The 16225-nt window shown below is 45.7% G+C and overlaps 1 protein-coding gene across 1 annotated transcript in view; it reads left to right on the forward strand.

Moving 5' to 3' along the window:
• The first annotated feature begins 4659 nt into the window (after nucleotides 1–4659).
• The window catches only part of LOC139556969 (cadherin-like protein 26), a 42095-nt gene continuing 30529 nt past the window's right edge, over nucleotides 4660–16225 (forward strand). Inside the window, exons 1-7 of the mRNA XM_071371179.1 lie at nucleotides 4660–5057; nucleotides 14638–14709; nucleotides 14807–14899; nucleotides 15118–15276; nucleotides 15380–15527; nucleotides 15728–15900; nucleotides 16050–16178. Of these exons, the coding sequence (XP_071227280.1) occupies nucleotides 5028–5057; nucleotides 14638–14709; nucleotides 14807–14899; nucleotides 15118–15276; nucleotides 15380–15527; nucleotides 15728–15900; nucleotides 16050–16178 (804 nt within the window). The 5' untranslated portion in view covers nucleotides 4660–5027. The remainder of the gene's footprint in view (nucleotides 5058–14637; nucleotides 14710–14806; nucleotides 14900–15117; nucleotides 15277–15379; nucleotides 15528–15727; nucleotides 15901–16049; nucleotides 16179–16225) is intronic.

Raw genomic sequence — 16225 nt, forward strand, 5'->3', positions numbered from 1 at the left:
AGATTTCTGTTTTTTGAATTTGGCGCCCTGCACTTCGACTGGCTGTTGTCATATCGATCCCGTTAACGGGACTTCAGCCATAAGAAGTTTTAAGTTATCAAGTTTGGTTAACCTTTCATTGCTACCCATCCCGGATCCGGGAGCATCCTCATCAAAAAAGCTGACTAGCATAGCCTAACGCATTTCAAGGCTGCGCTGAAACAATGACTGGTAAATTATCCAAGACCAGCTCAGTTAATCCCTACCATTGTGACAATGAGTTGTCATAATGCTGCATCAAATGTACATGATCTTAGAGGCATTGGCAAACACAATGTAAGTAATTTAATTTATGTACCCCTAATTGCACCGAATACATCTGTTTATCCTACAGCTATTGTAAGCAGTAATCATGAACCTATAAACCAGAGTTACACTGTTAGCACTGAGGCGGTGTGCAATAGTAGGCAGACCACTTTATGCAGCTCACCCTGCACTATCAGCTCCAATGTAAACAACATGAGTAAGATTACCTCTGATAAGCTCCCCAGTAAAGCATTAAAAACAATCAAGCAACCCTGAAAGGTCAAAACCAGTTCAGAGTCAAGGAGGAACAGTGTGGCAGGCAGGCTCGAGGTCAGGGCAGGCAGAATGGTCAGGCAGGTGGATACAGAGTCTAGAAATAGGCAAAGGTCAAAACCGGGAGGACTAGAAAAAGGAGAATAGCAAAGGCAGGAGAATGGGAAACAACGCTGGTTGACTTGGAAACGTACAAGACGAACTGGTACAGAGAGACAGGAAACACAAGGATAAATACACTGGGGAAAACAAGCGATACCTGGAAGGGGTGGAGACAATAACAAGGACAGGTGAAACAGACCAGGGTGTGACACGAACTGGCCATGACGGCCCCAGCAGACTAGGACCAGCTCCGCCACGCTGTTCTAATGCAGGGAACCACCATTGGGAGACATGAGGAGCTGCTATTACGGAGCAAATCAGGGAGTTAGCTCATAGGCAGCCTGCCACCTTAGAGAACCCCCAACCACCTAGTAACTTTTTACCGGTGAGTTTGTACAGGCTACCCCGGCTCCCTGAGAACCCCGCTTACCTCCTCTGGAGCGATATTCTGGGGATCCTGGTACCTGGGTTTTCTTCCTCAGTGCTCCCTTATTTTTGAGCTACAGCCATCTTCATTTCCTTCGGACTGATCAAAGATAGCATATATTATTACACTAAAGTCAGGAAGGGCGCTCTCTAGGGCTACGGCAGTTTGAGAGCAACAATTTGCCATTTGTCATCATCTGGAGGATTTCATGGCAGAGATGCACACCCTACAACACCCCACGTCACCCATGCATACCCTACAAGACATGCCACAAGAGTTCTCTTCACAGTCCCCAAGTCCAGAACAGACTTTGGGAGGCACACAGTATTACATAGAGCCATGACTACATGGAACTCTATTCCACATCAAGTAACTGACGCAAGCAGTAAAATTAGATTAAAAAAACAGACGGGGACTGTGAAGCAACACAAACATTGGCACAGACACATGCATACACACAAACACACAGATACGATAACATCCACACTATACATACTAGAGGTCGACCGATTATGATTTTTCACCGCCGATACCGATTATTGGAGGACCAAAAAAAGCCGATACCAATTAATCGGACTATTTATTTTATTTTATTTGTAATAATGACAATTACAACAATACTGAATGAACACTTATTTTAACTTAATATGATACATCAATAAAATCAATTTAGCCTCAAATAAATAATGAAACATGTTCAATTTAGTTTAAATAATGCAAAAACAAAGTGTTGGAGAAGAAAGTAAAAGTGCAATATGTGCCATGTAAGAAAGCTAACGTTTAAGTTCCTTGTTCAGAACATGAGAACATATGAAAGCTGGTGGTTCCTTTTAACATGAGTCTTCAATATTCCCAGGTAAGAAGTTTTAGGTTGTAGTTACTATAGGAATTATAGGACTATTTCTCTCTATACCATTTGTATTTCATATATTGGATGTTCTTATAGGCACTTTAGTATTGCCAGTGTAACAGTATAGCTTCCGTCCCTCTCCTCGCTCCTACCTGGGCTCGAACCAGGAACACATCGACAACAGCCACCCTCGAAGCAGCGTTACCCATGCAGAGCAAGGGGAACAACTACTCCAAGTCTCAAAGCGAGTGACGTCACCGATTGAAACGCTATTAGCGCGCACCCCGCTAACTAGCTAGCCATTTCATATCGGTTACACCAGCCTAATCTCGGGAGTTGATAGGCTTGAAGTCATGAACAGCGCAATGCTTGAAGCACAGCGACGAGCTGCTGGCAAAACGCACGAAAGTGCTGTTTGAATGAATGCTTACGAGCTGCTGGTGCCCACCATCGCTCAGTCAGACTGCTCTATCAAATCATAGACTTAATTATAACATAATAACACACAGAAATACGAGCTTGAGGTCATTAATATGGTCGAATCCGGAAACTATCATCTCAAAAACAAAACGTTTATTCTTTCAGTGAAATACGAACGGTTGCACTACCTTCAATGTTATGTCATAATTACGTAAAATTCTGGCAAATTAGTCCGCAACAAGCCAGGCGGTCCAAACTGTTGTATGTACCCTGACTCTGCGTGCAATGAACGCAAGAGAAGTGACTCAATTTCACCTGGTTAATATTGCCTGCTAACCTGGATTTCTTTTAACTAAATATGCAGGTTTCAAATATATACTTCTGTGTATTGATTTTAAGAAAGGCATTGATGTTTATGGTTAGGTACATGTTGGAGCAACACAGTCCTGTTTTGCGAATGCGCACCACATCGATTATATGCAACGCAGGACACGCTAGATAAACTAGTAATATCATCAACCATGTGTAGTTAACTAGTGATTATGTTAAGATTGATTGAATGATTGTTTTTTCTAAGATAAGTTTAATGCTAGCTAGCAACTTACCTAGGCTTCTTACTGCATTTGCGTAACAGGCAGGCTCCTCGTGGAGTGCAATATAAGGCAGGTGGGTAGAGCGTTGGACTAGTTAACCGTAAGGTTGCCAGATTGAATCCCCGAGCTGACAAGGTAAAAATCTGTCGCTCTGCCCCTGAACAAGGCAGTTAACCCACCGTTCCTAGGCCATCATTGAAAATAAGAATGTGTTCTTAACTGACTTGCCTAGTTAAATAAAGGTGTAAAAAAAAATAAAAAAAATGTTATGAAAACTTGAAAGTCGGCCCCAATTAATCGGCCATTCCAATTAATCGGTCGACCTCTAATACATACACATGGATTTAGTACTGTAGATATGTGGTAGTGGTGGCGTAGGGGCCTGAGGGCACACAGTGTGTTGTGAAATCTGTGAATGCATTGTATAAACTTCCTTAATTTTGCTGGACCCCAGGAAGAGTAGCTACTGCTTTGGGAGCAGCTACTCGGGATCCATAATAAATACACATACATTCAAAAACCAAAAAGAGCCGGAGAACCAAACAATTTTCAGTTTGCATTCAACCTTCAGGAGTCTCTTCCTTGGAGTTGAGGTTGGGTGGAAAATAGATCTGTTAATCCCTGGTATGTTTTAAAGCCCAGGGGCACTAGCGGAGCTGATGATGAGAGCGAGATAGTAACTGGTTGTGCCAGACAGGTACTTTTACTCTCTCTTACAAGGAAACACAAGAAGGAAGGTTCGGGGTAATTTAGCAGGGAGGAATTTGTTAAGTACCTCTCGCCAAATGACTCTTTGCGTAAGAGACGTCAAAGTAAACTTGATAAGTAGCATTTGGATTAATCCATTGATTCCCACACTATCAAGACACTAAGAAGGTGGTCAGGTTAATTCAGTCCCTATATGTTCACTGTAGACCTACACTGTTATCTGTCCATGCAGGAAGTTGTAAATTAAACATTGATGTTAAATATTACATTGTAAATGGATACCTTAACCTACAAGTGCTCCTGGAAAAAAGTATATGTCTCTGTCAGAAGTAGTGCCAATGGAGATTCTAACAAGAGTGTGGTCTTGTCATCTATCCATCTTAGTGTTATGTAAGTATGTAGACGTATTATCCTTAGCTGCCAACCATAGCACTGAGTCGACATGAAATACAATCTGTCAGTCAACCATAGCAAAAAATAAATTTTGTCGGAAATAAAATGTACAATTTAAGTCAAATCCATACCTCTTCACTTCTAGACACAGCTCAGCTGCCTAGAGCATAGAGCACCTTGTCGTAAATTCTGGCATCTTCTCACACCCCCAGGACACAAAGCAGATTATTGGGTTGTGTTCTGAGAAATACTTGCGTTGCAAAGGGTTGGGTCGTGAGGAGAGGGATAGGCTGGGATAATATTTGTTTGAATTGTGTTTATAATGTGCACTGCGCCAACCCTCTGCCATATGCAATTCTGATTAAACCTGGACACTCAACCTACTACACTTTATTGACCTAAACCTCGAATACAATACAAAATTCCAACAACAGTATCTGTATTGTCTGCAGGCCTATAAAATCCTGATTTAGACATAACCCTAGAAATCTGGGTAGTGTCTAGGATGAGTCATCTCGTCCTGTAGGACGAGCATTAATAAAATATGAGAACCTGAGACCGGCAGAGAGGGTCTTACTCTGACCTCACAAACTACGCCCCTCACTAAAACCCTGGGGACCTGAGATGTGTCACATAGCAGCAACAGGTTATTAGTGGCACACCTATACACGCACACACTAACACATGCATGCATGCACACACAAACACACATGTACACGCGTATATACTAAACACCTACACTCACACGCACACTCTCTCACACATACACAATCTCTCTTTCTCACGCACACACACATACTTGGTGAGGACACATATCTAGGACAAAGGGGAAAAAACGACTGTGTCAGATGTTCAGTGAGCCTGGAGGGATAGTGGGCCGTCCCTCACATGCTGCCTGTACCAACTGTCTCAAGTACCTCTACCACATTTGAGTTCTTGACACTTACGCAAAGGATATCAAGAGGAACGGTCCAAAATGGCGAAGGTGTCCTTTCTTCTGCTGATGGTGAGTACAAAACCAGCTTCTGCACAATTAGCTTTGACACAATAGGTACATTTGCATAAACGTAAACACACATACATTTGACCTTCTAGTAATTTAGCAGACGCTCTTATCTAGAGAATGTGAGTGCATACTTTTTAAAATACTTTTTCATACTATATGTTGTACTGAAATATAGATCACGGAAGTGTCATGTGGGTGCAGTATATCATGTCATAATATTAGTATGACACGTTGCAATTCTTTGAGTTTTTTCTCTCTGAACGCTGAAAGGTTATGAGTCTATCTAGCCTACCTTATAAACAATAGCACAAAATGGCTGCCAGTGGTTTTAATGATGTTCAGTCAGAGACGGTAGAGAAAGCTAAACAAGCCACTCCCTTTTTCTGATTGGAGCTGAGCCACTCTGGTCTTCTTAAGTATAGCCCCCGACCCGCAGAGGCATCTCACTGGCTATATTTTTTATTAAAGTCAAATAATGTATTAAAGGGTGTCTCCCGGTTGGCGCAGCGGTATAAGGCACTGCATCACAGTGCTTGAGGAGTCACTACAGACCCGGGTTCGATCCCAAATGCTTCCGTGACCAGGAGTCCCACAATTGGCTCAGCGTTGTTAGGGTAGGGTTTGGCTGGGGGGGCTTTACTTGGCTCATTGTGCTTTTGTGGCGGGCCGGGTGCCTGCAGGCTGACTTCGGTCGTCAGTTGAACAATGTTTCCTCTGACACATTGGTGCTTCCGGGTTAAGCGGGCAGGTGTTAAGAAGTGCGGTTTGGCAGGTCATGTTTCGGAGGATGCGTGACTTGACCTTCGCTTCTCCCGAGCCTGTTGGGGAGTTGCAGTGATGAGATTGGATATCATGAAATTTGGGAGAAAAAAGCTGTAAAAATCAACTGGCTCATTTATTCAATAATTATTAGCGTTCCTTATAATTATTGGATCATTCATCGGGTATCTTGGTCTTCAAGCTTTTTTTCTTTTGTGGTCTCTAACAAATTTATTTGTATGTATTATACATGTCAATTGGTTGCAGTAAATATGATCCCAACCCAATTGTTATAAACCTCACCTTGCGTTCAACCATAACAGCTTTGGACTTAAATAAATGAATGATATGATATGATATAAAAAAAATTGTACCCCATCTGAACTCAAAATATAAGCTTGTTTTACTCCAATGTTAGCAAACAAAGTAGATGTAAACAACCAAAACATGGTTAAAACTCTCATTTTTATATCATGGAGTCCTTGCATCCGTAGCTCTGTCTATGAATTTGAGAGTGGTTACATTTCTCCAGTCCCATCCCTCAGCTTTTTACCGAAACGGGTAAACGTTGTTATTTTTTCTACTGCTGATTGCTGCTTTAAATCCTCATAACACACACCCCATTGAATCTAAAGCCTGACTCTGAATAAACATACTTTAAGTTGTTTATTCATTTTCAATTTGACCATCCCTTTACCAAGTTTACCAACCCAAGGTGACTATCCCTTAGTTGGTCTTCAAGCTTTTATATTTTTTTATTTGTTGTCTATAAAAAAATGTATATGAAATGTTTGGTGTCCATGACACATATGTATGGAATGCAACTTTGCATGGCATATTTTCTGTGCTGTATACAAAGTGAAGGTGTCTCGTGCATTGTTGCTCTCTGTTTGCTGTGGTACACTGTCTGGAATCTAAATGGGTTCTTCAGCTGTCCCCTTCAAAGAACCCTTTAAAGAATCCTTTTTGGTTCCAGGTAGATCTCACAGAGGTTTCTACATGGAACCTAAAAGTGTATTGACCGCTAGTCAAAGTAAAAAGGTTCCAATCGCTACTCCACCATTCATTTTTCCCAAATTAGCATTTCTTTTTGGGGGGGGTAATTACAGGTGGATATATTGATAAAAGTCACCTTGTCCTAGAGCTATTTACACGGTTATCAAAACGTCACGCCAGGGTAAGCCTACACGAAAACACAGCCCTTATTTGAAGTGTTTCTAAAAACTCATATGGGAAAAAAGAATGGTGCAAAAATGATTGGAACCATTTTCCTGTTTGACTGCTAGGTTTTATGGGTATTATGAATCATACTGTGGTACTCTATGGGGACAGCCAAAGAACCCTTTTTTCCAAGAGTGTAAAAGATCAAATGTATGTAGTTTCATTACCATTTCATGGCTTGCAATTTGGGCATTGTTGTCTGATTGTTTCAATATCACAGGTTTATGATCAAATGAAATTCTATTGATTATATGTGCCGAATACAACAGGTGTAGACTTTACAGTGAAATAGTTACTTATGAAACCATTCCCACAATGCAAAGTAAAAAAATTCTGACTAATTAAAAAACTATTGGTGGCTAAATCCGGAGAAATGACAGACCACGTAAAAAACAGTTGGTTACTAAATCTGACTCGAAGGACCATGTAAAAACGGTTGGCTGGAATGCCCTCACCCGTCTGAGCGGTCGGCTGTGAATAACCTCAACCATTATATACTTATAACTGATTGGTTTGGTTCTGCCCACTATAGTGCTGTCCGGTTAGAACATGATGTTGAGGCCCATACTTAACACTTTGTCAACACCACATGCTCAAACACACACAAGCAGACACAGCTGTTTCTATTTGAGGATATGATTGCGGTAATCCGAATGACTTGGAATCTTATTGTTGTGGTTCTATAAGACAAAGATATGCACACATGTAAACAGTACCAGTTAAGGGTCATAACTATATAATATACATACACACTGCCGTTCAAAAGTTTGGGGTCACTTAGAAATGTCCTTGTTTTTGAAAGAAAATCACATATTTTTGTCCATTAAAATAACATCAAATTGATCAGAAATACAGTGTAGACATTGTTAATATTGTAAATGACTATTGTAAGTGGAAATGGCTGATTCTTTAGGGAATATCTGCATAGGCGTACAGAGGCCCATTATCAGCAACCATCACTCCTGTGTTCCAAATGACACGTTGTGTTAGCTAATCCAAGTTGATCATTTTAAAAGACTAATTGATCATTAGAAAACCCTTTTGCAATTATGTTAGCACAGCTGAAACCTGTTGTTCTGATTAAAGAAGCAATAAAACTTGCCTTCTTTAGACTAGTTGAGTATCTGGAGCATCTATCAAGTATCCAAGACCCAAGTGCAGACCATGTTGAAATAGCTATGTTTTTTGCAGCAAACAGAGGCAAAGGTACAGGGTAGGCAGGCTCAGGGCCAGGTCAGGCAAAGGTCGGAATTCCAGATAGGGGCAGAGGTACCGGACAGCAGACAGGCTCAGGGTCAGGGGCAGGCAGAGTGCTCAGGTGGGCGGGTTCAGGATCAGGACGGATAAGGGTAAAAAACCAGGGGGGCGAGAAAAAGAGAGGCTGGGAAAAGACAGGAGCTGACAGGACAAAACACTGTTAAGCTTGACAAACAAGATGAACAGGCAACAGACAAACAGAAAACACAGGTATAAGTACACAGGGGATAATCGGGAGATGGGCGTCACCTGGAGGGGGTGGACACAAGCACAAATACCGGTGAAACAGATCTAGGGGCGCCACCTGGCATCCTACCTGGGCGCATACCTGGTTGACCGGGGTTCCAGTAGAAGTCGGCGATGAGCACCTCTCCTCCGGGCCATAACCCTCCCAGTCAACCAGGTACTGAAAAACCCTGCCCTGTGGTCGAACCGTCAGGACACGTCTCACCGTGTATGCCGGATGGCCATCAATGACACGGGGAGGAGGGGTGGGCCTGGAAATGGAAGACAAAGGACTGTGAGACACGGGCTTAATACGGGATACATGAAAGGTGGGAAGGGTACGGGGCAACAGAAGATGAACAGCAGAGGGACTAATAATTCTAGAGATGGGAAATGGGCCAATAAACCGGGGGGAGAGCTTGCGGGTTTCCACCAGGAGGGGCAGATCCCGGGTGGATAGCCATAGCCATACCTAGCCCATAACGATACCGGGGAGCCTTGATGATACCGGCGATCCGCTTGTCGTCAATACCTGTAGGTGGTCTTGAGGAAGACCGACCAGGCTCGCCTCCAGGTATGACAACAGCGGCGGACAAACATCTGGGCAGAAGATATGCCGACCTCTTCCTGCTCAGGGAAGAGCGGGGGCTGATACCCCAGGGAACACTCGAACAGTGATAGGCCCGTGGCAGAGCAGGAAAGGGTGTTGCGGGCGTATTCCACCCAGACCAGCTGCTGACTCCAGGTGGTGGGTGGGGTTGGCGGAGACCAGGCAGCGCAGGGTGGTTTCCAGGTCCTGGTTGGCTCACTCCGGCTAGCCGTTGAACTGCTGGTGGAACCCGTAGGATAGGTTTGCCGACGACCCAATGAGGGTGCATAACTCCTTCCAGAACTGGTACGAGAACTGAGGACCCCGGTCGGAGACCATGTCCAGGGGCAGTCCATGGATCCGGAAGATGTGCTGCACCATGACCTGGGCCATCTCCTTGGCAGAGGGTCATTTGGGGAGAGGAATGAAGTGGGCGGCTTTGGAGAACTGGTCCACCATGGTCAGGATGGAGATGTTGCCATCAGACGGGTGTAGACCCGTGACAAAGTTCAGGGAGATTTTGGGAACAGGGACGGTGGGGGACAAGCAGAGGTTGGAGGAGACCAGCCGGAGCTTGCCGAGTAGTCTTGTTCTGTGCACAAACTGTGCAAGCGGCGACGAATGCGAACACGTCCGGGATCATGGTAGGCCATGGTCCGGGTCCGACGGGCGCCCGGGTGGCAGACCAGCCTGGAGGAGTGGGCCCACTCCAGGACCGCATAGCGGACGGTGTCAGGAACCAACATCCGTTTTTTTACTGGGAACGCTGCGCCTCACGGACCTGCTTCCCTATTCCCCAGCTTAGTGTTGTCGCCAGGCATGAGGTGGGAAGATGGTCTCGTGTTCCAAGGTAGTAGTCCTGGGGCTGTAGCAGCGGAACAGGGCATCCGGCTTGACATTCTTGGATCCCGAGCGGTACGAGAGGGAAAAGTTTAACCGTGTGAACAGCAGGGCTCATCTGGCTTGCCTGGAGTTGAGGCTCTTGGCGGTGCGGAGATACTCCAGGTTCTTGTGGTCAGTCCACATGATGAGCGGATGTTCCGCCCCCTCCAGCCAGTGCCTCCATTCCTCCAATGCCATCATCACCGTGAGAAGCTTCTGATTCCCCACATCGTAGTTTCTTTCCATTGCGTTGAGGCGATGGAAGAAGAAGGATCTTGAGGTCGAGGGAAGCCCCCACTCCGACGTCCGAAACATTGGCTTCCACCAAGATGGGTCCGGATGAACCAGGATGGGAGCTGTGGTGAAGTGATGTTTGAGATCCCGGAACGCTGGGGACCACGTGAACGGAACCTTGGGCGAGGTGAGTGCTGACAGAGGGGAAGACAGGGTGCTGTAACCGCACATAAAGTGGCGATAGAAAGTAGCGAACCCCAGGAAACGTTGCAGCTGCACCCTGGATGTAGGCTGAGGCCAGTCCAACACAGCTCTTACCTTCCCGGGATCCATCTGGACACTCCCAGCTGAATTGATGTAACCCAGAAAGGAGATGGTGAGGCGATGGAACTCGCACTCCCCTACACAAACAGCTGATTCTCCAGAAGGTGTTGAAGGACCTGCCGGACACGGAGCACGTGTTCTCGAGGAGAGCGGGAGAAGATGAGGATGTCATCAAAGTAGATGATGAACCAGTTCAACATGTCAAAGAGAACATCATTCACCAGAGCCTGGAACACAGCAGGGGCGTTGGTGAGGCCAAAGGGCATGACCAGATACTCGCAGTGGCCACTGGCCGTGTTGAAGACGGTCTTCCACTCATCCCCCTCTCGTATCCACACCAGGTGGTAGGCGTTCCGGAGATCCAGCTTGGAAAACACAGTTGCCCCCTGGAGCGGCTCGAAGGCTGAGGAGATGAGTGGTAGCGGGTAACGGTTCTTAACCGTAATGTCGCTGAGTCCCAGGTAGTCAATGCACGGGCGCAGGGGCTTGTCTTTTTCTCCACGAAGAAGAAGCCTGAGCCGGCGAGAGAGGAAGAGAGATGGATAAATCCAGCAGCTAGGGAGTCCCCAATTTAGGTATCCATAGCCTTAGTCTCCCGTCCCAACAGAGAGTACAGACGTCCTCGGGGCGGCGTGGTGCTAGGGAGATGGCGTGGCAGAACGGGCTCCAACCCAATACCACGGGAATCAGAGGGGACTTGATGAGCAAGAACTGGATAGACTGGTTCCCTGACACCCGTAGGTGGATGGGAGTGGTGTTGTGGGTGACTCGGCCTTCAGAGCGCCCGTCCAACGCTCTAACGTCGATGGGAGTGGAGAGGGTCTGAGTGGGGTTGTTCAGCTCGGACGCCAGGGTAGCGTCCAAAGAATTATTGTCGGCCCTAGAGTCAATGAGAACCTGGAGAGATTTGGAACGGTCTCCCCACAGCAGAATGCCATGAAAAGGGGTGTGAGCAGGGGAAGCAGGAACATTCTCCAAATCCTTGCTCTTACCGGTGAGCCTGGCTTCTTTAAAGACAAGAGGACACAAAATGGACAAGAGTCCCGCAATACAGACAACTCTTCGTGTCAATTCCATAGTACCGTTCTGCTGGCAATAGCCCAGCTCTGCCTAGTGGCATAGGCTTAGGAAGCAGTGACTCGGCCGTCTTCGGCAGCCTTCGTGGAGGGTCGGGAAGCCTCTGGTCCTCTCGGCAAAGAGACCGTCGGGCGCTTCCGGGTTGGCAAGGTGGGATCCCTGGGCGTGCAAGCAAAATCAAATTTCCTCTCCCTCCGTCGTTCCCGTAATCGCCTCCGGGCTGCTTCTCTCCCAGAGAACAGGGCGCGAAAAGCCTTCTTCATCTCTGCCACGAATCCCTCCAGACTAATGCATATGGCCGGCAGTAGCCCAGGTGAGAGCCGTGCCGGATATCAGCGTGATGAGGTAGGCTATCTTGGAGCGGTCCAAGGGGATGGAAGCTCGAATACGAGGGCACACTGAGCTAGGAATGCCTGACAGGTGCTCGGCTCTCCATGGAATCGTTCCGGAGGAGGTAAGCGGGACTCCAGAGAAGGTGGAGTGACCAATGAGCCGGCGCTGCTAGCAGCTGAATTGCTGAGAAGCTGTGGGGTTACCACCATGGTAGGCGGCCTCCCCGACAACCTGTGGAATTGCTCAAGCAAACTGTCCAACGCTCGGTCATGGCGTTCAGCTAACGTTTGTACCCCCTCCGCAAGGCCACAAATCAATTCCTCATGCATACCTATGGTGGCTCCCTGGGAGGAGATGGCGTTGTGCAGCGGGCCCGGGTCTGCTGGGTCAGTCATGGCCAGTTCGTATTATCCATTATCGTAAGTATCCAGGTAAGACCCAGGACAACAACCTCTCCCTTAATGTGATCAAGACAAAGGAGCTGATCGTGGACTACAGGAAAAGGCGAGCCGAACAGGCCCACATTAACATCGACGGGGCTGTAGTGGAGCGGGTTGAGGGTTTCAAGTTCCTTAGTGTCCACATCACCATCAAACTATCATGGTCCAAAAATACCAAGACAGTTGTGAAGAGGGCACGACAAAACCTTTTCCCACTCGGGAGACTGAAAAGATTTGGCATGGGTCCCCAGATCCTCAAAAGGTTCTACAGCTGCACCATCGAAAGCATCCTGACCGGTTGCATCACCGCCTGGTATGGCAACTGCTAAGGCGCTACATCTGACCATAAGGCACCCCCCCCCCCCTTGTACACTGCTGCTACTCGATGTTTGTTTGTTACCTATGCATAGTCCCTTCGCCCCCACCTACATGTACAGATTACCTCAACTAGCCTGTACCCCTGCACACTGACTCGATACCGGTGCCCCCCTTTCTCAGGACAAGAATAGACTGACGAGTTTCAGAAGGAAGTTCTTTGTTTCTGGCCATTTTGAGTCTGTAATCGAACCCACAAATGCTGATGCTCCAGATACTCAACTAGTCTAAACAAGGCCAGTTGTATTGCTTCTTTAATCAGGACAACAGTTTTCAGCTATGCTAACATAATTGCAAAAGGGTTTTCTGATGATCAAATAGCCTTTTAAAATGATCAACTTGGATTAGCTAACACTAGCTGCTGATAATGGTCCTCTGTATGCATATGTAGATATTCCATGAAAAAATATGCTGTTTCCAGCTTCAATAGTCATTTACAACATTAACCATGTCTACACCGTATTTCTGATCAGTTTGATGTTATTTTAACGGACATAAATGTTGCTTTTCTTTCGAAAACAAGGACATTTCTAAGTGACCTCAAACTTTTGAACAGTAGTGTATAAATGTATAAATGGCAAATGGCATTATATGTAAAACATGTCTTTAAAGGCTTATAAACATTAACATCAATATAAACATACACTTAAACATTCAGTTCTTGGAGGGAGAGAGAAACTAATTACTTAGATTGACAAAGGGTCTAGATTTATGGCACCCTCTTCTCCAGCCTTGTGTGAGAATCAGCCAGGCTGAGGCCATATCAGATCTGGCCTGGCGCCACAGGGTCGTAAATGAATCTGTGCATGCTGAAGAGCTGTCTGGGATGACTCTAGAAGCTCGCCCATGGCAGCGCAATAAAACACCTTAATAAGGCCACTATGGAAAACGCTGTGTTAGCGTTCGCATGCAAAATACTATGTTTACCAATACGTCAAAATAAAAAATAAAACCACTTCTGCAAAAGTACTTGTGCAACGCAATAATGACACGTATGGCAGTACGGAATAATACTACATACGATAAACAGTACGCAAAGCAGTATTGGCAGCTCTTAGTAATACTTAGTAATACTATAGTAGGACATATGGCTGAAATGTATCAAAGTAACATGAAGTGAATGACCTATTATTACACAGCATGTAAAATCCCCAATAAAACCCCCCTGCAACTTACATATCGATGCACGACCCTAAATTCAGACATGTGTGTTACTGTCGACAATACTAAGTTCTCCGAAACATGCTTCTTCTCCCTCCGGACTACGGTAACACTCTGACCTGAGTGGGCCGGTGCAGTGGGCGGGTGCAGTGTCCAGATGAGAATTTCCAAGTGTTCTGATTGGTTGGGAATGGCAGGGCTATGATTGGTGAGGGATATGTGGGTTAAATAAAGGTGAAATAAAATCACATTTAAAAAAAAGTAGGCTGAGCAGCCAAACTAATGGGACTTAAGAGAAACTGAAGGGACCTTGAGGGGAAGTTAGGTAGAGGAGAGGAGCAGGGTGGCCTTTTTTACAATAATAGTTACAGTGTTCAGTTAATCATGCAATGTGTTTGCATTGCAACTTTCTGGCATGTGAGACTAATACAGACAATACACAGAATGGAAATGGCAACACGGCTCCATACAATCATCCCCTGCTGCATATAATCTACTTCCCACCATCATCATTACCCATCATGCACGCACACACACACGCACGCCATTATACAGTACACCCAAACTCTCCCACTATCATTATGGCTTCCACAGGTCTGTCACCTGCAATGATTCATACCTTCATCTTTATGTCTTTTTTTACTACACACACACCTGTGAATACATTCTCTCTAATTGCATGTTTGCACTCTTATGTCATCAGGTCTCCATGGCGGTTGCATTAGCACTGGCACATGACCCTGGCAACTATACACTGAACAAGCGGGAAAAGAGGGTATGTCATGAGTATTTACTAAAAATGAAAATACATTTGAGTTTAAAAACACAGGTACAGTGACCCTCTTCCCCTCACCTTCTCTGATCTCCTAAAGGAGCTGCTGCTGCGTTCCAAAAGAAGGTGGGTCCTATCCACAATTGAGCTAGTGGAGGAGGACCCTGGACCTTACCCTAAATTCGCCACACAGGTAAAAACATCATACGGCAACAAACAAGACACATCTGTCTACACATGCTACCTCAGTAAATGTAGAAAACCACCACATAAATAGTATATAATCGTTCAAGAGAAGAACAGTTCCAACATAACTCTGTAGTAAGCTGTACTGTGAACCCTCTACCGCTCTCGGGCTTCTCCTAAACCAGACCCAGTGTACATAGCCCTGAAAACTGGTCATCTTTCCAGATGTTCAACGATAGAACGGCTGTTTTCAAAAGACATCAGTTCCGTTTATCTGGAACTGGAGTGAACGAGGAACCGGTGGGCGTGTTCTCCATCGACGACAATGACGGAGTGGTGTACGTACACAAGCCGATCGACAGGGAGACGTACCCCTTATTTCATGTAAGCATCAACAGATAAAGACCGACGGATGGACGGACAGACAATCTAAACAGACAGACAAACGGAATATCTAACCACAACAGTAATACATTCTTTCCCACAGATTGTGTTTGACATCATTGACACGGAGACTGGTACGCCGGTAGACAAGACTCTCGCGTTCGACGTGGCAATTACGGACATCAATGACAACGCCCCTTACTTTGAGCACCCTGTCATGAAAGCAAGTGTAAAAGAGAACATGCCAGAGGGTCAGTACACACAAAGGGCTGTAAATCATGTGCCTGTATATAAAGTATACTTAGCTAGACTGTTCGCCCGAGAACAAGTGGTTCCTCTTTCTTGATCATAGAGAACATGTAAAGGGGAACTCATTTCCCCTCTTCTCCTCCTCCTATTCCTGTTTTCCTTCTCACCCCCCCTCTCCTCCTTCCCTCTTCCCCTGTATCAGGGTATCTGCCAGTGCCTCTGACAGCCAGGGACATGGATCAGGTGAACACACAGAACTCTAACATCAGTATAAGGGTGTTGTCTCAGGAGCCAGCCGAGCCCAAGATCAAGCTGAAGCAGGTGGAGGGCACCAAGATGAGCCAGCTCACCTTCACCGGCTGCTTTGACTATGACGTAAGGCTCCACTATGACACACACACACACACACACACACAATTGTGCAAACACACACAATTGACGCACAAACTCTCTCACGCACACACAATCAATAACTGTATGTAAAATGGTGGATCAATATTTCACTTCTTTTGTTGTTCACGTAGAAAGTAAAGATGTATAAAGTGGTTGTTGAAGCTAAGGATCATGGGATACCAGCCCTGTCCTCAACTGCGGTGGTCAACCTCCACATAACGGACTCCAACACTCACCAGCCAGTGTTCAAAGACAAGACCGTAAGTTCCAAGTTGATCGATTGATTGACTGGTTGATTGATTGGTTC

Source organism: Salvelinus alpinus, chromosome 28 (assembly GCF_045679555.1).
Source record: "Salvelinus alpinus chromosome 28, SLU_Salpinus.1, whole genome shotgun sequence".
NCBI classification, from domain to species: domain Eukaryota; kingdom Metazoa; phylum Chordata; class Actinopteri; order Salmoniformes; family Salmonidae; genus Salvelinus; species Salvelinus alpinus.